The sequence below is a fragment of the Panthera onca genome, chromosome D1 (assembly GCF_046562875.1).
Source record: "Panthera onca isolate mPanOnc1 chromosome D1, mPanOnc1 haplotype 2, whole genome shotgun sequence".
Lineage (NCBI taxonomy): Eukaryota > Metazoa > Chordata > Mammalia > Carnivora > Felidae > Panthera > Panthera onca.
Window position 1 is genome coordinate 2,897,514 of NC_138348.1, and position 20,034 is coordinate 2,917,547.

Genomic DNA, 20,034 nt, shown 5'->3' on the forward strand with positions numbered 1-20,034 from the left:
GTGGTACCTACTTTTGCCTGTGTTATTTAGGCTGATGATTTTCCCCCAACGAATCAAGCTCTGCAGCACCGTTTTCCAAAAACATAATAATCTTTTTTTTTTTTCTTCTTTGAATCTGTGAGCGCTCATGAGACATGGCAGGCACTCAGCTGGTGTTTGTTTCCTTTCTGTTGGTCTCCGATGTGGCTTTGGTTTGGTTTTTACGGTCTTGGAGACTTTTCTTTGTCTCTCTTAACTCATCCTCAAAGGCCTGCTCCCTCTAAGTGGGTAAGTGGGCAAGTGGGCATAAACGTGTTAGCCACCTCCTTCCGAGGGATGTTCACTACCTAATCGGCTCCGTAGATCTTTTTTTTTTTTTTATGTTTATTTATTTTTGAGAGGAAGAGAGAAAACACATGTGCACACACATGAGTCGGGGAGGGGCAGAGAGAGAGAGAGAGAGAGAGAGAGTCCCACGCAAGCTCCGCACCGACAGCAAAGAGCCCGACTTGGGGCTCGAACTCACGAACCGTGAGAGATCGTGACCTGAGTTGAAATCAGGAGTCACGTGCTTAACCGACTGAGCCACCCAGCGCCCCTCAGCTCCGCTGATCCTGAGAGAAGTCTCCGTTCCCAGGCATCGGGCGAGTGGCGCTGAGCTCAGAGGTAGCGTGGAACCCTGTGCACAGCTGCCCGGACCCAAACTGACCGCAGGTGCACCAACATGGCTCCCTGCAGATGTGCTTGGTGCAGGCATGTGGTCACCAGGATTTCTCAGAGGAACTCTGGGCCTCTCGCACCATGTACATGGCACGTCCCCGGCTATTTCTAAAGCCCATGACATGACGTCAAAGGAGAAGACAGATCAGCAGACACCCTGCCCCACGGGTTCCGAGAAGGGTGCTCGCCTACTGCAGTGCCCTCAGCAGCAGTCCCTGCACACGTCTGTGCACACGCACGCACGCGAATGTGCACGCGTGCCCACATTTTTCTAGCACACGCGTGTGTAGCCCGTGCACGCGTGCGTTTTCCGGTGCACGCACACACGCTCACGCACAAGCACCACGGAGCCTGCTCCACCATTGGTTCTTCCCTGATCCAGGGTGAGCGTGAACTTTGGGGTTCCACAACAAGGGGTCCGTGGCTTGTTGTGGGCCTTGGGTCTCTTCCCTTCTGCCCGTCGGCGAAGCCAGCGGCGAAGCCGCAAGAAGGCGCGGTGGTGCCTCCGCAGATCGGCCCCCCAGCGTGCTCACAGGGGTGCCTAGGAGAATGCTGGCTCAGTGAGTCACAGGGCAGAGACCCTGCCCTTTCTGTCCCTTAGATCGGCGTCTCGCACACTGTCCTCCACACTGTCTTTGTCTCCGCACCCACGGGAGCCTGGAAAAGTGCGTCTGACCCACAGACATGTGGGTAGCGGGTTGCACCGGGCGAGGATACTTGCTCTGGCTCCTGGGCCTGCACCGTCTGGGACCTCAGAGCCCCCTCCTGCTGCAGGACGGCATCACCCCAGACGGTGCCGCGGGTGCGCGCTTGAGAGCTGCTTCGCTGGGTCAGGAGTGGGGCACAGTTTCGCCGCGTCCCCTGCAAGGCTTCGCTCCGTGTGGCAGCGGGGCTGCGTTCCCCGGTGACCGCGGAAGGGTCACTTTGAAGCCGCGCGGGGCCGTCAGCAGAACGCGGTTCTCCGTGTTTGCGGGACCGAGGGCTCCGCTGTCTTGCTGGCCGGAGGCCACAGGCCTCTTTGGGCCGGTGGAGGCTGCCTGCGATTATTCCCAGGTGGGATTTCCCAAGCTGGTCGCCTGCCAGAGAGAGAGAGCCTCCGGCCAGAAGGGCTCCACATAGTCTCACGTTTGACGTAGCCGGGTCACTGCATACATCCCGTCCCCTTTGCCGGGTATTGCTGGGGGGAGCAAGTCACCCTTGCGTGGAGGGAATCGGACCGGGGAGCCCGCCTCCCGGGCTCCACGGTCTGTCCTCTGCAAGGGCCATCAGCGCGTTTTTAAACCCGGAATGGGGTCTGATGGCACTCTGTAGGAGGGGACGGAAGACGGGAAACCGGTCTCAGAAGACAGGTGGGAAGAACAGAAGGGGTAGGTGGTGTCTCTGGAGGACTGGTCACTGCAGGAAGCCACTGCTTTGTGTTACAGGCGCATAAGGCACAAAGAGGTGGGGCTCAGCGGGTCGAGGGTCCGACTCTTGATTTCAGCTCAGGTCACGATCTCATGGCTCGTGAGCTCCAGCCCTGCATCGGGCTCTGTGCTGACAGTGAGGAGCCTGCTTGCGATTCTCTCTCTCTCTCTCTCTCTCTCTCTCTCTCTCTCTCTTTCTCCCCCTGCCCTGCTCCCTCTCTTTCTCTCGCAAAATAAATAAACTTAAAGAGGCAGCCCTTGTGTGTGTGGGAGCTTCCTGCCAGATGCAGGATCCCCACCAGAGACACGCAGGACAACGGGGCTTCCTGTCCTCTGCCCTTCAGACGGGCGTGTCCCCGCACCAGAACCGGCCTGCTCCCCTGGCAGAGGGTCATGAAGTGCAGCGTCCACACTTGCCCCCGGACAGCACGGGAGGGCGAGAAGGGGGCAGAGCGTGTCAGCGGGTAGAGCACGACGGAGCCGTCCGGGTGGAGAGAAAGCGCCCGCGACGGCGCAGGAAGGTCATGTCGGCGCGTCCGCGTTTGGGCCCTGCCGGACCAGGAAGCGGGTTAGGAGGGTGCTCCGTGCAGGGCTGGGCTCCCAGAGCGCGAGGGGCCCCACCGCCAGGTGAGAGGTTTTGGGAGCCGGTCAGCGGTTGTGCAAAAGCTCCAAACGAACGAGGGACGTTGTCCCTTGATGTCGAGGGTGTTGGTGTGTCGGACCATCTAGCGTGTGTTCGGTCCCTGCCAAACACGCTTCGTGCCCCACGTGACCAGGGCACAGGATTGTGCTCTGTTTTAAAAAGGGCTTTCGCTCTCTGGACGGGGTGGGGACCTTGGGAAGCGTGTGGCACGGGGGACTCGGCGTGGGGACAGTGACCTCCCAGCACGGGACAGCCACGCTCAGCCGCCTGGACCCCTAGGGCACACCGGGAGACCCTGCTGGAGGCCTGGCTGCTCGCACGCGATGCCCTGCACCTGTGCTCTCAGAGCAAAGCCTCCCTGCAAAGCGGGACGCGCACGGCGATCCCCGCCAATGCCCGCCGTCCCGCACCGGCTGCCTTGCTCGCAGCCTCCCGGAGACGGTTCCGTCTGTGGCTTCTGCACGTAACTCTGGCTCATCTCTGACGTCCACGCGGCAGTCACTGAGAGCTGTGCCCCTGCGGGACACCCGTGCTGGGTACCAGGGAGGACACGCCCGAGGCGGGAGGGGGAGAGCGGCCGTGAGGGGCTCACGGGCGTCGAGGGAAGCCCCGCCCGCGTGCATACTGGCACACTCAGGCCTGGTGGCCGTGGTGAGCTGGAGACAGGTGCTGGCCTCTGGGGAGGTTTGTCATGGGGACTGTGTCCGTGCGCCTGGCGGGGAGGAAGCCGGGGTCCTGGGGCGCTGGGGCAGGAAGGGCACTGGCAGAAGGTACCGCACGCAAAGTTCAGCGCGAGGTCCAGGAGCAGCCCTGCCCCCGCCGGCAGAAGCCTGGGGTGTGGGGGTGAGGACAGGAGTCCCGGGGGCTCTGGAAGGGAAAACCTTCCCATTTTAGATGTTTTGAGATGGTTTCCTCCGAAGAGGACAAGTCCGCATCCCAGCCTGTCCTCTGTGTGTACTCGGGAGTTCACACACAACCGCCAGTCCTGCCTGGCATCCCAGTCGCTACACACAGGTGCATGGCCCTCACGTCTCCGTCCCCTCCCTCCTGGAAAGTGACGTGGGCCCGATGGCGGGCCCGTCCACGGCGGACGGGCCGTTCCCAGCAGAGGAAGCCCAGGGTGCCCCGCCCGTGCCCCCTGGGGAGTCCCCACCACCCTCTGAGATGTCGCCTCCTGCTTCCCCCTTTGTGGTGGGTCAGGGAACAGAACACCATAGACCAGGGGCTTAGACGGTGTTCGTTCCTCGCGGTCCTGGAGGCCGGACGCCCAGGGTGTGCTTTGTCTTCCTGATCTGCGTCGTCCTCGCCGACGGGAGAGGGCAAGCTCTGCCTCCTACAGGGACCCTGATCCCGCCACGGGGCCCCAAACCTCACCGCCTCCCAAAGTCCCCCCTCCAAATACCATCCCACAGGGGGGTTAGGGATCAGTGTAGGGATCGGGGCAGGGAGGGGACACAACTCACTCCACACCACAGCACAAGATTCCGGTACATTCCTCAACCAGCGGGCCTCGCAAACCCAGGCACCGTGACCGCGTGACGCGGAGCTGATCCCTTGCCACCTCTGGAGGTCGCGACGGGAAGGAGAAGGCCCGTGCGTGGGCGCGACACCCCGTGCACACGTGTGACTTCGTATCCACCCCCGGGCGGGACCAGTTGGCGGGAGTTGGCAGGCGTCTGCACGGTGCTTTACAGTTTACGCAGCGTGTGGGTGCGCTCGCGGCCGCGTGAGGGCATCCGCGGGTGCGGGTCCCCGTGAGGCGTCCGGTCAGACGGGCCTCTGCCCACGCGGAGCCGCCGTCTAGCCCGGTTTTCCTGATGGCGAAGCCGCATCTGGAGGGGGTGAGAAGCGTGCCCGTGGTCACAGATCGGGAAGGGCAAGCCCTCCACCCGAGGCCCCGTGGCCTCCCGCTGTCGCCTCCGCGGGCCGGCCCGGCCGCGCTCAGAGCCGTGGAGGGAGGTGCCCTCTCGGTGCGGCCGTGTGCTCTTGGCGTCCTGGAGAGACAGGGTGCCTCCAAGGACACCAGCCTTCGAGATGCCAAGTGCAGAGGACGTAGGACGTGGGGCTGCACGGGGCTCGTGTGCGCTGTACTGAGCGCTGGAGAGAGGGGGCCGGTGCTGTTGTGGAAAACCCGCGCTATTTTTACCCTCCGTCTCTGTCTCTCCGCTTCTGCCTCCCACTGAAATGCCTCCCGGTGAGCGGCAGCCCTGGGGCTCTTGTGTGCCAGGCACAGGCTATTTTTGTGACCCCCCCCCCCACCCCACCACGATTTGCCCAGAGATCAGTCGGACCGAGGGTGAAAGGAAGGAAGGGCTCCAGAGAACCAGGAACCCACTTGGGTCCGAGGGTTTGGAGCCTCTCTCTGAGCTGCAGGCCGACAGGACAAGGGAGTGGTTCAGGGTTGGCCCGAGGCACCCGAGGAAAGACCCACATGTGATTTCCCGGGAGCGAAGCCCGCGTCTCGCGCAAGCACGGCCCGCCTGGGTCCCCATCCCCACCGTCGGCCGAGAGCCGTGCGTCCGGCACCCCAAGGCCCCTCGTCCCCGGGAGTGCCCAGGCAGGAGGTGTGGGATGCAGCGAGGGCACAGAGCTGGGGGGAGAGACCCGGGTTCCAGCTGCAGGCTGTGTGGCCTTGGCTCAGTCACTTCTCTGGCCCCATCTCCTCATCCTTGATTCTTCACGGGGCCTTTATCCCGGCGTGGTTGGGTGAACAGGACGCAAAGCATAAGTTACCCCACAAACCCTGGGGATCTCTGGGTGGCGTTGGCTGAGCCACACTGCGGCGAGTGCACAGGTAACACGCTGTTTGAGTTTCTCACCTGAGCGGTGGAAACAGCATCCTGTTTCACAGATAATCCGTTGTCCTCTCCGTCGGACAAATAGAACCGGAACGCGTTCCGGGTCACGAGGCCAGTGAGTGGCAAGGCCGGGACCTGGGTCCTGGCAGTCTCCGGGGGTACAGAGGACATTCGTTGAGAATTACCCCCCTTCTGACCCATTTCCTAACCCACAGGAAGGCTCCAGCTCAGAAAGGCGAGGGGTCTCGTCTGAGGCCGCCCGGGGAGCCCCTGGTGGCCATTTAGGAAAAGAGAGCAATGACAAATGTCCAAAAGGAGTGAGAACCTCTGTTGTCCCAGCTGATACCTCCCTTCTCACGCGAGGCAACGTGGCGGGGAAAGGCTCAGCCCCCAGCCCTAGACCAGAGCTCAGGCTCTCCAGCTACAGCTGCCGACCACCAGCCTCCAAACCCAGTTTACAGCATGTCCCCGGATTTGTCCCCAGATCCCTCCATGCCTCCCGGAGTCCCCAGGCCCCCCACCCCCACCCCACCTGAGGGACGCAGGGTCCAACAGGAGGCACCTTAGCCCGGGACCGACTTCACAGCCACGTGGTTCCTTCCCTCTGCCGCTGGCTCGGCGGGGTCGTGTGGCCAAGATGGGCTCGGCTGCCCGCTGTCCCTCCACGGCACACAGGCCCCCTGGAAGTGCCGGGACGGGGAGCACGCCGGGTGTTATAAATGAGAAAGCAATTACCCGGGATAATGTCAAAGCCGCTAAGTGTTACCCCGGCCCCGTGCTAATAGCCGGGTTGAACCATTTTCCTCTCCCTGCTAATGGCATGCATAATTGCACTGGTTTTCCAGGCGTCCTTCACCCGTACGTATTTAGACTAGTGACTGATGCATTGCCATGGAAACCGGCACTAGGAAAAAGAACCAGCCCTGGTACAGTGGGAAGTGGAAAAGATGTAAGCACCAATCTGGAGCTTACAACTTGTGTCAAAGAACTGAATTTTCCGCCGCTCCTACGTGTGGTCTTGGAAAGTCAATTTCGCGAGCCTCCCTGTGGATTACGCGCTCCGGAACCATCTTTCTTCTCCCTCTGATTTCTCTTTCCTTTTTCCTTCTGCAATTGTGACCCCGGAGGGCCGCAACTTTTTTTTTTTTCCTCTCGGATTAACAGACATTAGTAGATGAGGCCGGCGGCCTCGGGGACTCGGTTCCCCCCATGGACCTAGAGCCGCAGCGGGACCAGCCTGAGTGAGATGGTCACACCCAGGCTGGAGATGATGGCAGAGAATTCGCGGTTCAAGAAGAAAGTTCATTTCGGAGGTATGGTGCCGCCTCCCCAACCTGCTTCGGGCTGGTGCGCGGACTCTTTGTTCTCTGCCAGAATCGCGGGACTGGCGGTCCTGCGGGCGCTCGCTCAGACGGGGCGGCTTGCTGTGTAGGCGATGGCTCTGCACTTGGCGTGTCTTAGGATTAGTGTCTCTGGTTGTTGTGCTTTGCCGCAGAAGCCTATTGTTTCTGTAACGGCCCTCTCCTGCTTCCAGTGTAGACGGGAGGACCAGAGCAGCCGTCCCGTCATTCCGGAGGGCTCAGGCGTCTCTTGCTGAGCCCTCGTGGCTTTTCTGCATTCTCAAGAGCCCCGTGCGGTGGCCAGTGGGGCTTTCGGAGCAACTCGGTCTTCTCTTCCTCCTGAGCAGCCTTGTTAACTCCAAGGGAAGGCACCCACGTTGTGAATCGCTTTGATGCAAACGCATAAATGGGCCAGGGTCCCCGTGCTCTCTGTGACCTGGCAAACTGCACCGGAGGGTCCCCAACCTGGTCAAGGCAGCGTGCCCTCCTAGCCAGCCCAGCCTGCCCTCCTTCAAGGAAGCATGGCTAGTTGGGGCTTTAGTTTGGGTGTCGTGTTTCGTTTTGTTTTGTTTTTTTTTTAACCAAATGCACTGTGTGCTCCTTCGGCATCATGGCCCCGGGGACAAGAGGACACCGTATGTAGTCTCAGATCACGTTGCTTTCTTCAGCTTCTGCAGAAGGCTGTTGCCAACGGCTCCCTGTCGCTCACAAAACTAGAGTGGAGAGGAGACCCCCAGCTTGTGAGGGTCCACCTGGTCAGATACGAACGCCTCTCCTTGATGGAACCCCTCCCGGACAGCACTTCTGTGCGTGCCGAGAGAAACCGAGGCGTGACCCGTCCCCACTCCAGGGACACCCTCCCGACCCTGGTGTCAGTCAGGGACCTGTAACCTCTTTGGGGGGAGGGGGCGGTGCCTGGCCTCTCAGCAGGTGGGCGGGTCGCAGGCAATGAGTCCCCGAGGGGCTGGCCACCACGTGTGAGGTCTTTGCCGGGGTAGGTCCCCTTGCGATCCACTCGCACCATCGGGGTCACCCTCCCCCAACTCACCCTGACCCTTCCAGGGCGAGCCCACTCATTCCCGTGACCTTGGACCGTGCTCTGCCCACTCGGTGGCCTGGCGCCACGCTGTGAAGGCCCCGCCTGCCTTCCCGCACAACTAGGGCGGTTTCCTTGAGCTCCACAGGTCTGTCTTCTCTGTGTCCTAGTTCCTCAGCCTCAGCTGCCAGCGTCCCTAAAAAAGATTTTGAAGAACTAAAAAGAAGCCTCCCGCCCCCAGTCCGTTCCTGGGTTTAAATCCAGGTGTGCTGCTCTAGCTCGTGGTGCCCTTGGCTGGGGTGGCGGTGCGGGGGGTGGGGGTGGGGCGGGGCGGCCCTGCCTGCGGGGGAGGGGTGTCCCAACCTGCTCTGGGTGGCACAGCTCCACAAGTGGTGGCTCTGGCCAGGGAGAGAGGCCGGTTCTGTGGGGGTCGGGTCCTGGGTGACCGAGGGGCAGGTGCCGGGTGGGGGCGGTGTCCCCGGGAAGCAGAGGATCGTGCTGAGCGTCCATCCGACATCCTGGCACGACAGAGACACCAGGCTTGTGCTCCCTCTGGGCCGGCCTGTGGCTTCAGTGCCAGGAAAGGCTTTTCGAGATCCCTGCATGTGGTCGAACACCCTCCTCTCCGCCGTGGTCGCTGCAGCCCCGGGGACAGCCACCCCTGGCCAGCGGCGGTGCGTCTGAATGGAGAGGGAGGGAAACGGGGCGTCCTTGGCATGGATGTTGTGACCGAGCTCAGCGACAATGTGCCACACAGGCACCCGGTCCTTCATTTACTGTAATTTCCACTGAAACAGCCTCTCTGCTTCTGTGTGTGATTGGTATAAATGCTTCCACTTAGCAGCCTGGGCTGATAAAAAAAAAAAAAAGAAGACATGCTCCTTACTACAGAGTAGAAACCAGCTCACTGACAGCCGATTTGGGAGGGAGGGGATGGGTCGAAAGTGCCAGGAGTTGGGCTCAGCTTCCTGTCCTGTGGTGTCCCAGCCTCGCTTAGCCCGGGGGCTGCAAGAAGGGGGACAGGCAGGCAAGACAGGACTGCAGACCCCCGACCACGAGTGCTGGGCGCCCCGGGTGGGAAGCGTCCACCGAGCCCACGAACCCCGGGGAGCAGGACCAGGAGCAGAGGATCTAGAGGTGGGTCCCTGCAGTGTGACCTTGGGCGAGCCTCTGCGCCTTCTCAAATGGAGAAGGGCTTCCTTAGCCTGAAAGCCTGTGATCCCAGGGGCTTCCTGCATCCCGAAGGATTCTCGACTGTGGCATCGTAAAAGGCGTTGTCTGCAGGGAACTCTTCATCTCTGAGATCTGTCCTTTCAAAACCGCTCCGGGGAGGGTGTGGTCAGATGCGGCGCCCCGACCTTGAATCCTGGAGCCAGGGTTTGGGCCAGCTCCACCGCCGGCTCTCGAGCCGGGCGACTTTGGAAAGCGTCCGGTCGCACCCGACTTTCTCCTGGGCGGAATGGACTTGCTTTGTGGCGCTGCTCTGTGGTCGTGGCAGAGGCGCTAAGGGGGCGCCGAAGACCAGTTCTGTCGCTCGCGAGCTGTGCGCCCGGGGACACCCTTCCGCGCCCGTTGCCTCCTTTGTGTCCCGCCTCTTGGGGCTGTTGGTGACCAAAACAGGAGACGCGGCTTTGCCCCTGGGACGGTGCCGGGTGGGCTCCCAGAGACTGAGCGCAGAGCCCGTCACCTAATGCACAGGCCCGCTCCATCTTGCCCTGCGTCTCCGCCATCCCAAGGTGGCAGCGTGGCTGTGACACTCCTCAGTCCAGATGGGAAAAGGGGACGTGCCCTGGGGAGGTCTGGTTTGCGAGGGGAAGGCCCGCCCGGGGAGGAGGCCGGGAATGTGGTGTTCCGGGCCTCCCAGGCTCCGCGGAGGTGCTGTTGAGGGAGCCTGCTCTGTGTGTCCATCGGAGGGAGGGAGGCGCTGGGCGCAAGGCAGAGCGAGTGCTTCACGGCCGGCCGGGCGTGCAGGGTGGGCCAGGGAGGACCACCATCTCCTCGGTCTCGCTGTCACTTCGTTACCCGTGCAGGGGGGACGACATTACTTGTCACCCTGGCCGGCCGGGGCACCAAAAGGAGTTTAAGCATTTTGTACCTGGAACAGCGTATGGCACACGGGAAGGGCACACGGGGATGGCAGGTGATGGCTGTCGACAGGGGGAGACAGTGATGGCCCTGGAGATGCGTCCCGCACCCGGGGCCGCCTCCCTCCTTGCCCTGCCTTGGCAGGGGGGGGGGGGGGGGGGTCCTGCGTTCCAACTGTTAGCTGAGCTTCCCGGCTGAGCCACAGCCCTCACGCCCCGGCGGCCTTGGCCACCTGCCACGGGACCTCAGCAGCCCCGTGGCTGAGCGGACGAGGCCGGTGTCAGAGGGCCTCGGCGGGCAGGTGGGTGCACAGACCCCACGGTCGTAAGGGGCTTTGTGAGGCCAGAAAACTGCTTCGCGAAGTCACGATCGCAGAAGCAGCTTTCGCTCGGCAACACGGCCACCGCCTGATTCCTAAGGTGCTTCGCGTGAGCTTACGGTGTGACCCACGGTCCCCCGGGACACAGCTGTCGATCGGGGAAGGAAAACCAGCCCCCATGCCGCACCTCTTCCTTTGCCTCCGGCTTTCGGAGTTTGTAGATTTGGCTTTTGCACGGTGCCTGAGCGTTCGGGACCCGCTGACGTGTGCCCCGGAGGGTTGGTGGTGGCGGGGGCACTCCCCGTGCCCTCGCGCACCCGGGCCAACTTTAGGGGAATTCAAAGCGCATGGTTATTCTGGAAAACCTAGCGTGGCCCCTTGCCCCTGGGGGCTTACCCAGCTGTGTGGGCGCCAGGCTGGTGTTCCCAGACCCGGGCAGGAGGGGAGAACCCAGCAGATGCCACACGTGTGCACACGTGGGGGATGGACGGAGCAGGGCTCGGAGAGCTGGGAATAAATAGAACCCAGCGACTCAGTTGCTTGTGGGCCATAACCCACCACGTAAGTGGCTTCAACCACTGGAAACCACATGCTGGATGGGGGGTGGGGGGGGAGAGCGTGGCCCCAGGGCTCGTGGCCCTGCAGGCCCCCAGGGGAAGAGCTGCCAAGCACAGAGCAAAGCGCTTCACGTCTGAGAGGAGGGCCGTCTCCCCAGACTGCACAGAGGAGAGGGTGGGGCGTCGGAGGGGCTGAGGCTCACCCCGCTCCCGCCGTCCCTCGGGCAGAGCCGGACCTTGAACGCACCTTGTCTTGTCCCTGCAAACGGGGCACTGCATTCTCATAGGTGACGAAGGGGAAGTAAGGTGGCCGACAGAGTGACGGTTGCCAGTTGCTGACTTGAAGGGAGGGAGATTATCTGGGATTATCCAGGAGGGCTCAGTAATCCCAGCAGTCTTTAAGGGGAAGAGGGAGGCACAGAATTCAAATGAGCCTAATGGCATCTGAGGACTGGGCCCACTGCTGCTGGCTTTGCAGATGGGGGAAGAGGCCCCGAGCCCAGGAGCTCGGGCGTCTCCGGGAGCTGGGAGAGGCAAAGGAACCGACTCCCCCCTGGAGCCCCCAGCGGGGAACACAGGCCTGCCCACGCTTTGTCCTCGCCCGGTCAGATCCGAGCGGGATTTCCGTCCAATAGGCTCTATGAGAAAACCTGTCTGTCGAGATAGGCCACCAGATTCGTGGCACACACCCTTCCACGTCAGGCTGGCGTGGCCTGGTCCGTGGCATGGTCCGTTTTAAGAAAGCAAGTGACCTTCCTTTCTCCTCCCTCCCCTGCCAGGCCAACACCTGGGGCCCACGAGGCGCCCCAAGAACGTTCTGCAGCCGATTTAGTGAATAAAACAAGTCAACCATGCTGGCCGCTGCTCTGGGTGTGATAAGGGTCCCCCGCCCCCACCGCCGTGACTTTCTAGCGGTGCCACCCGGCCTCCACACCTGGCGTGGGATTGCCCTGTCGGCAGAGCCCAAGGGCTGGGGGTGGAGCCGGGCCTGGGGACACACCGTGCAGCCCCCGCCCCCCGCCCTCTGCCCCAGCCCGCCCCCCACGCCCCGGCTTGTCCCCGCTTTTGCCGGCTGGCGTCTGGCCGGGCTGAGCCGTAACCCCGATGGCCGGCCCTGCCGACCCAGCCCCGCAAACCGGAGTCCGGCCCGGCCGCCTTCGTGCCCGCTTCCGGCTTCTCCCCGCACTCCTGTCTGCCCGCTTCTCTCTGCTGTGCACGGAGCCCGTCGGCATCTTTGGTTTTAAAAAAGAAAAGTTATTTCTGTCTTCATCCCCATCGGTAATCTCTTTCCTCCTTGTGGTTCCGATTCTGCATTTGGCTCGCCAGCCCGGGGTGTAGCCCGAGTGGTGTCTGATTTAAAACCCGCTGGAGGTCACAGGAGCCTGTGGGAGGGAGGTGTGTGGATGCACAGCGCCGGGGGCTCGCCGTGGGACGGCCCAGCCACCTTGAACCACCACCAGGCGGCCCGAGCCCGGCGCAGAGGCAGGAGGCCATGGGGGCCGCACCTGACTCAGGGCGGGCACAGCGGAGGCGCTCCAACCGGAACTGCGACGACGGGTGGGTTGGGGGCTCCCCCACCGCTACGGTGTCCCACCGCGTCTCTTTGGGTGAGGATCCAAGCATGGGACCCGGGAGCCAAGACAAGACCTGAATTCCAGGGGAGGGAGGGACGCGGGGAGCCTCACGACCTCACCGAAATGCCCTCCTTTTCGTCTGTCTGTCTGTCTCTCTCCTTTTGGTGGGACGGAAGCTAAATCTTGAGGGAAACGGGAAACAGAAGTCTGAGGGAACACAACCCCAGCTCTGTCCACTCTGGGCTGTACAGTAGGTGCCCACGGGCTCAGCGGCTGCCAACACCACCTGGCGAGGGGTTCACGGTGCCGGGGGTCAGCGGCGCAGGTGGGCTCGCCGGCTTCCGTGCTGGGTCTCGGGGGCCCCTTTCGGGCTGGAGCTGGAGCTCTGGGGGGGGATGCCTCCCCCGCACGTGGGGTCGGCAGCAGGATTCTGTCCCCAGGAGCTGCAGGATGCGGGACCCGTCTCCTTGCTGACCTCCCTCCGGGGTCACTCTCAGTTCCAGCGGGTCCCCCACGGTCCTGCTTATGTGGCCCCTCCATCCTCAGACACCTCCGGTTCTCTCCCGTCCTTAGATTAGCCCCCGATCATGTCCCTTTGCCAGAGAACCTGACGTTTCCAGGGGAGTAAGGCCAGGGGTGAAGGTTTCCCGGCAGAATTCAATTCTTCACGATCACCTCTGGACTGACCTGTCCAGAGTTCATCGAATCGAAGTCTTTCTCCTTTTAAAACCTACCCCAGCGGTCAGCAAAGCAACTGTAAGTCAAGATTCCTTCTGTCCCTAGAGAGAAGGGTGCAGGCGACCTTGCTTTTGCCTCCTTTCCAAGACACGCGCGTGGACTTACGACCCTTTCACGGCCTCTGAGCTTGTGGCCATCGACAAAGTCAGTCTGAGGCACCGCGCCTGGGGAAGGGGACAGGAAGCTCGGGATGTTACCCGACGTGACCCCGCCGTCGTGATGCGCGAGCCGAGGCGGCACGACCCGGAAGTGTTTCTGATCCTTGCAGGTCTCTCCAGCCCACGGCCAGGCCCAGGGGAGACGGGAGCCCTTGTGTGTCCAGCGCCCTTCGCCTGGTCATTTTAACTGCTCTCTGATGGAGGGATGTCGGCGTGTGGCTCGGACGAGGTTGCCACTGCGGGGAACGCTGCCCCTGCGGTATTTGGACCCACGTAGAGGGTTGATTGTCACAGCAAATACCAGCACTTGGGAATTAGAGGCGAGGATGCCCAAGGTTCTGCGGCGTCCAGGACTGCCCCGGAAAGCGTCGTGGTGGACGGGCCAGGGCACCGTCACTGTCCACTTGGGTGACGACGGTTTCTAGGCAGAGTGACAGAAGAGCTGAAAGACACCGTGCTTTTGGTTGCAAGAATCGTAAAACCCGCGTGATCTGGGTTACGTGGAGAAGCATGGTCCATCATAAGGATGCGGGGCCCTTCCTGGGCCCCGAGGGCAGAGTGTGTGGCCCAGCCGCCCTCCCCTGGTTCTGGGAGCAGGTTCTAGAGTCGGCCCGGGCCTTGCCGGGAGCCAGGACAGCTCAGCCGGCTCTCTGCAGAGCCACACGCGCTCCTCCACTGCCCCGGGCTCTGGCCGTAGCGCCCGTCTGTTTCCCGTGGTGACGGCCTTGGTGCCCCAGTCGGGAAGGATATGCTCGCTTCAGACAGGAAGTTGAGACCATCCACGTCATTTCCATGTTCCCAGGAGAGGGTCTGTAAGCAGAGTCCCGGACAGGCTGCGCGGGGTCCGTTCACAAGTGCACGTGCCCCCGCGGCGTTGTCACACCCTGCTCCTGGCCCCTTTCACAGATGAGAGAACCGAGGCCCGGAGAAGCAATTTCCAACCTGGGTCACGCAGCCAGCAAGGGACTGGGCTCACACTTGCCGTGTTAAATGCAGGCACAGTGACCTTCCTTGCGTGTCTGTTCCATGCGGGCACCTGTGAGCAAGGGCGCCGCCCCCGGGGACCCTGGCTCAGGAGAAGGGGCCGCACCCAGGCTCCTTGCCCTCTCCCGTGAGGGCACCTCCTGACCCGAGAGCCCTCCTCCCCCCTCACCGTCCTTGGAACTACCTGTTGGCCTTTCGGAGTCTTTGAAAATCGTTTTGAGAAGATTGCTTCCCTCAGTTCCTTTTCCAGAACCAGTCACCCTGGAGGACCAGAGGCCATTCTCGTCTCCCCACACGGCCCCTCCTAGCTCACTCGCCGAGCTCCATGGCATAGTCTACCCAGCAGCAATGCGTAAAGGGCTATTTTAAATGCCGACAATCTGAAGCTTGTCGTGCAATCTGTCACTCCTTTTCACAAGTCGCGAGAGGTATATGGAATGGGATTTCTAGCCTTTTTTTCTTCCCGTGTAGATTTTTCTAGGCCACACTCACAAAGAAGCCTCCAGGGTGCGTCCGCCTAAACACTGCCCGCGTGGGGTGCCGGGGTGCACGGCCGTCTCCTGGGAAGGGGTTAGCCCCCAGCCGCGTCGGCAGCAGAGAGGAGGTGTCGTGTTGCGAAGCCAGAGACTCTGGGGTCATTTCGTCCAGCGGTCGGCTTGGTGGTCGAGAAGCTGAGGCCTGGAGAGGCAGCGTGAGGAGGGTGCACGTTGTCCCCATCAAGGTCGGGACTGGAGCTCGGGCCTCTCAGTTTGCAGGGCTGGCTGCTTGCACCCCAGCCGTCCCCGGGAGGAGCCACGTCCAGCCCTCTGTGCTCCAGCCTCGACCTGTCACGGTCCCACCCCGCGAGACGCAACTGCCCACGTTGAACAGGAGCAAAGGGCCCAAGGGCGTGTGGTCTTGTGCACAGCGGCCGAGCACTTTCTGTGTGCCAGGCTGCGTTCCAGGAGCCGGCGCTCCGGCCGCGCACTGGAATTTGAGTTGGGGAGAGCGTGTCCCAGGGAGTCCAACAAGTGCAGAGGTCCTGAGGTACGGACGAGCTCGACATTTCCAAGGAAGGAAGGGGAGCCTAAGGTGACAGGAGTGGGGCGATTGAGGAGGGAGAACAGTAGGAGTCAAGGCCACGGTGTCAGGCCAGTGTCATCAAAGGTGCTTGATGGGATTCTAATTCCATGGGAAGTTGTCGGAAAACAGTAAGCAGCACTGACATCACCTAATGTTTACGTTTTTTAAAGCTCACTCTGCTCTACGGAGAGTTAGACCGAGGAGGGTAGGGACAAGTGTGGAAGCAGGGAGACCAGTGGCTACTGCAACAGTCCAGGCAAGAGCTAATGGTCGCTCAGATGAGGGCGGAGGGATTGCTGGCCCCTGAGCTGCAGGAGACCTACAGACCTTGCTGCATACAGCCCTGGGCCCGGTGCAGGCCAAGGAGGGGGCCTGCGTGCAGACTACTTGGTTCTTGGCTTCAAGAAGCTTCTACGGGGTTAGGGAAACAGACAGGTTCCCTCTGGGTTGGTTAGTTTATGTCCTTTCTTTTTTTATTTTTTTTAATGTTTTATTTATTTTTTTTGGGGGGGGAGGGGCACAGAGAGAGGGAGACACAGAATCTGAAACAGGCTCCAGGCTCTGAGCTGTCAGCACAGAGCCCAACGCAGGGCTCGAACCCACGAGCTGTGAGATCATGACCTGAGCCGAAGTCGGACGCTCAACCGACTGAGCCCCCCAGCTGCCCCAGCTTATCTCCTTTCTTTATCATCAGCAGAGAGGCGTCTTCCTCTGAGACACATAAAGAAGGCATGTGCTGCTGTCCCTTGCTCTGTCCACGTAACTAGGATATGTTCCTATAGTCTGTTGGGCAGTTTTCCTTTTCTAGAGGGTATGAGCATCTTCCCAGACAAGGGGCCGAGCTCTGCTCTCGCGTTGATTGCATCTAGACTTTTTTTCTGCACTCACCAGGACTCCCGGTTGCTGTGACGAAAGCCTGCTCTGCCAGGCCTGAGCGAAACATGGAATGTGCTGCCTCTCGTGAGAGAAGGCCATGCACGGTCTGCATCAGTCAGCTCAGGCTACGTAAAGCTGCAGTAACAAACGTGCTCCTAAACTTAATGACCTAAAACCACAAAGTTGTCTGTATCGTATCCCAGGGGGCTCACTCGGGGACCCAGGCTGATGGGGATCACCGTCTCAAGTGTACTGGGCACCATGCCCCAGGGATAAACTCAATACTGGGGGCAAGGGGCAGTCTCGCACTGGGGACTAAATGCTCCATCCGTCCAGGAAGTGGCATAAGGCGCTTCTCGAAACTCATCAGGCAAAACTAATTTCAAGCATCGTCCGGCCAAGCCGAGGTCACCTTCCTCGACATGCAGCCCTTGGAACATCTCAGAAAACGCCAGTGGGTCATGTGTGGCCACGGGTCCCTCAGTACTAACGATGGGGGACCGGCCTGAGACACAGCCGTGCTCGTGGTGACTGGGGCGGCACGCCTCTCGAGAGGTGGCTCCCCCGGGACCCCCGCATGGTGAAGGGAGCAATCCTTTCCCCAGGGAAGGGACATGTAGGCACACGAACTCGCGGTGGGCACCACACCTCGGGTGGCGGGTCTCCTGGCTGTCGGGGGCGGCCTTGCAAACCATGAAGTTCACGGCCCCATCCCTCCTTCCACACTTTGCAGCTGTGAACAATGGTTAGCCGCACTGTCTTCAGCCACAAAGGAAACGTATTCGGTGTGTGTCACTGAACAGCCAGGCGCAGCTGTGGGTTGTGCACAGGGCTTCCGACCGTGTCACCAGGGCAGTCGGTCGGTCCCCCTATCCCGCCAGCTTCTCTACAGTCCTGGGTGTGACTCGTTCTCAGGCAGCGTGTTCCCCACGGTGGCCTCAAAAGTGGAAATCGCAGCAGCAGGAGGAAGGCTGCATTGTCCCAGCCAGGGTCACGTGCCCCTCCTCTGAGCCAGGCACCTGCTGTGTTTAAAGGAACAGGCTGCCAGGCTCCCGTGCGCGACCCTGGAATCCAGGGCCGAGCAGTGGGGGTGGGGAGGGACTGGGCAGCCGCACCTGACCACGTGGCCGGGTTGGGAAGGGGCTCACCCCAAAGAACAAGGGAGGCACAGCCCAGGAGAAGGGGAGTGGCTTCTGCACGTGGACTGTGAAGGCGGTGGCCGGCTGGTCATTTTAGAGTTTATGTATTTATTTTGAGAGAAAGAGAGACAGAGTATGAGTGGGGGAGGGGAGAGAGGGGGAGAGTGAGCGAGAGCATCCCAAGCAGCCTCTGTGCTCTCAGCCCAGAGCCCGATGCGGGGCTCGATCTCACGCCCCGTGAGATCACGACCTGAGCTGAAATCAGGAGTCCGACGCTTAACGGCCTGAGCCACCCAGGTGCTCCTGGCCAGTCATTTTAATGCAAGTGGAAGACAGAGGGTGATCGTGCAGGGTGTAGGGCAGAGGCAGATATAGGGGCCCGGAGGGTTCTTATGGGCCTCCCTGGAGGACCCGTGGCCTTCCGGCCGCACCTGGAAGCCTGGGGTGGGCTCTGCTGGGTGTGTAAGTGAGCAGGCCGGCCGACCTGCAGCCTTCGAACACATGTGACCGTGTCCACATCAGAGTGACGGACAACCGATGATCCAGCTGAGGCCCAGAAGCCTCTCTGAAGGGCTCTGGGTGTGTGTTCAACCCACAGGGCTGCTGGCCGGGCCTCCGACCTCCTCCTGCTCCTCCCCTTCTGTGTCTTGTTTGCGACCCACGTGCATCTTGGGAAGGGGCCGGCCCGGGCGGCCAGCAGCCCCCGCCTCCCCGCACGGTGACGGCAGATCCCAGGTTACCAGCAAAGGCCGACCCTGGTGGTGACACGAGGGGCACACCTTAACAGTGGGGAAGGGGCCTGAGAGCGATCCAGCCCACCTTCTCTCTTTCCCGGGTCAGACGCTGAGGCCAGGCAAGGGCAGGTCCACAGGATTCCGCGTCTAAGTGAGGGTAGTGATGGTCGCAATGTTGTGTCCCTCGGTGCCTCTCCCCTGATCTTTGGGACCGTATCCCAGAGCAGAAGTGCAATCGTGTCCAGGAGCCAGAGCACAGAAGAGACCTGTGCAGTGGGAGTTTTTCACAAAGCATTCAGAGATAGTATCCTTTCAAATTAAAAAAGGGGGGGGGGTGGTGCCTGGGTAGCTCAGTCGGCTAAGCGTCCAACTCTTGATTTCAGCTCATGTCATGATCTCATGGCTCATGGGATCAAGCCCCGTGTCAGGCTCTGTGCTGACGGCACGGAGCCTGCTTGGGATTCTGTCTGCCCCTCCCCCGCTCACGCTCTTCTCTTTCTCAAAAGAAGGAAAGAAAGAAATAGTATCCTTTCTAGAGGTCTCCTTTCTCTAATAAAATAATGGAGGTAGAGGAAAGGAGCCCATTGTTTCGGACGTCCTTCCTGAGCCAAAATAAAAACGTGGTAAATCTTATGTCAGTCTATGTTCTTCCCTCTCGTGTAAAATTTTCTTGATCCATGAAATCCCCAAATCTGGGAACCACTGGCTCACTGACCTAGCCTAGAAATGGTTCCCTTTCTGAAACGTTTCTTCCGGTAAACACACACGCACGTGCACACACATACACACACGTTCACTGACGCCCCCTCTGCTGCTGGAACCCTAAACCTCTGACTTTAGCCAGGGGCCCCCACCGATCACATCTCAGTGCCCAACACCTCCCTAGGCAACCAGCACAGAGCTGCCCACGTGGGGCTTAAGCAACAGAGGCAATTACGAGTAATAACAGCTCACAGACAGTCCCCACGGTGGCTCGGTGGCTTTGTAAGCTACTCTGCTAAACACGATGAGGTTCAATTCCTACGTATCCCTCCGGGGCCTGGCGCAGATGGGGCCCCCACACAGATGTCACAGGGCTGAGTCGGCCGGATGCATCGTCTGGCCTGCGTGCTCCCTGCGCACCGTCATCCGACTGCCGGTGCCCTTAGCCCAGCTCACGGAAGGTCCTCGTCCTCAGGCTGCGTCTTCAACCCGGCCCCAGGATCCTGAGCCCCGGATCGCAGAGCTAAGGCCCCACCCCTGTGAGTCTCCTAGTCCCTGCATGTGGGGCGCAGGACCCGTCTCCCCCCGTGGGCTTGATAAATGACTCACATTGCACATGTGCAAGCTACAGACGCCGGGGAGGAGGGGAGGAGGGTCCAAAACATCTGGGCACAGTTCGTCCAGGTGCGAAACACGGAAGAGGTACGTGCAGCTTGGCTGGACCGGCGCCCGGCGCGGCGAGGGCCCCATGTACTGAAGCCACTCTGAGGCTGTGTGGTGTGTTTTCTTTGCTGGTCGCACAATAGGTCGTGTAGGTCAGGTGGACACGTACTGGCCCTGGGTATCTACCAGGAATTAGGCATGGGGGCGGGGCATGTGGTGTGACACAGAGAAAAAGGCCGTCACCACCCTGGAGCACTGTAGAGGGCATGGGGACTCGGACCCCTTCCAGGGGTCACTTAGTGTGGCTTGGTGGTCTGGAGCCCCTGGGGACTCATCCTGACCCTGCCATTTAGTGGGTGTGTGACTTTGCCTTGGCGGCCTTGCCATCTCCATGCATAAAATGGGCTCGGTCCCACCTCCCTCATCTGGCTGCTGCGACTAGTGAGGGGCTGAGCACAGATGACCAGATGGGGGCACAGGGGAAGGACCCCATAAACATTAGTGTTGATGGAGCAGGGGCA

At 61.1% G+C, this 20,034-nt stretch overlaps 1 protein-coding gene across 5 annotated transcripts in view; it reads left to right on the plus strand.

Moving 5' to 3' along the window:
• SHANK2 (SH3 and multiple ankyrin repeat domains 2) overlaps positions 1-20,034 on the plus strand; it is a 493,595-nt gene that overhangs the window by 292,560 nt on the left and 181,001 nt on the right. The window contains exon 1 of one of the 5 annotated variants that reach the window (XM_060607526.3): positions 6,465-6,859. The exons of the other annotated variants lie outside the window; for them this stretch is intronic. Within the exon in view, the coding sequence (XP_060463509.3) occupies positions 6,793-6,859 (67 nt within the window). The 5' untranslated portion in view covers positions 6,465-6,792. Of the gene's footprint in view, positions 1-6,464; positions 6,860-20,034 lie in introns of those variants that run through there. 5 annotated transcript variants of the gene reach the window in all.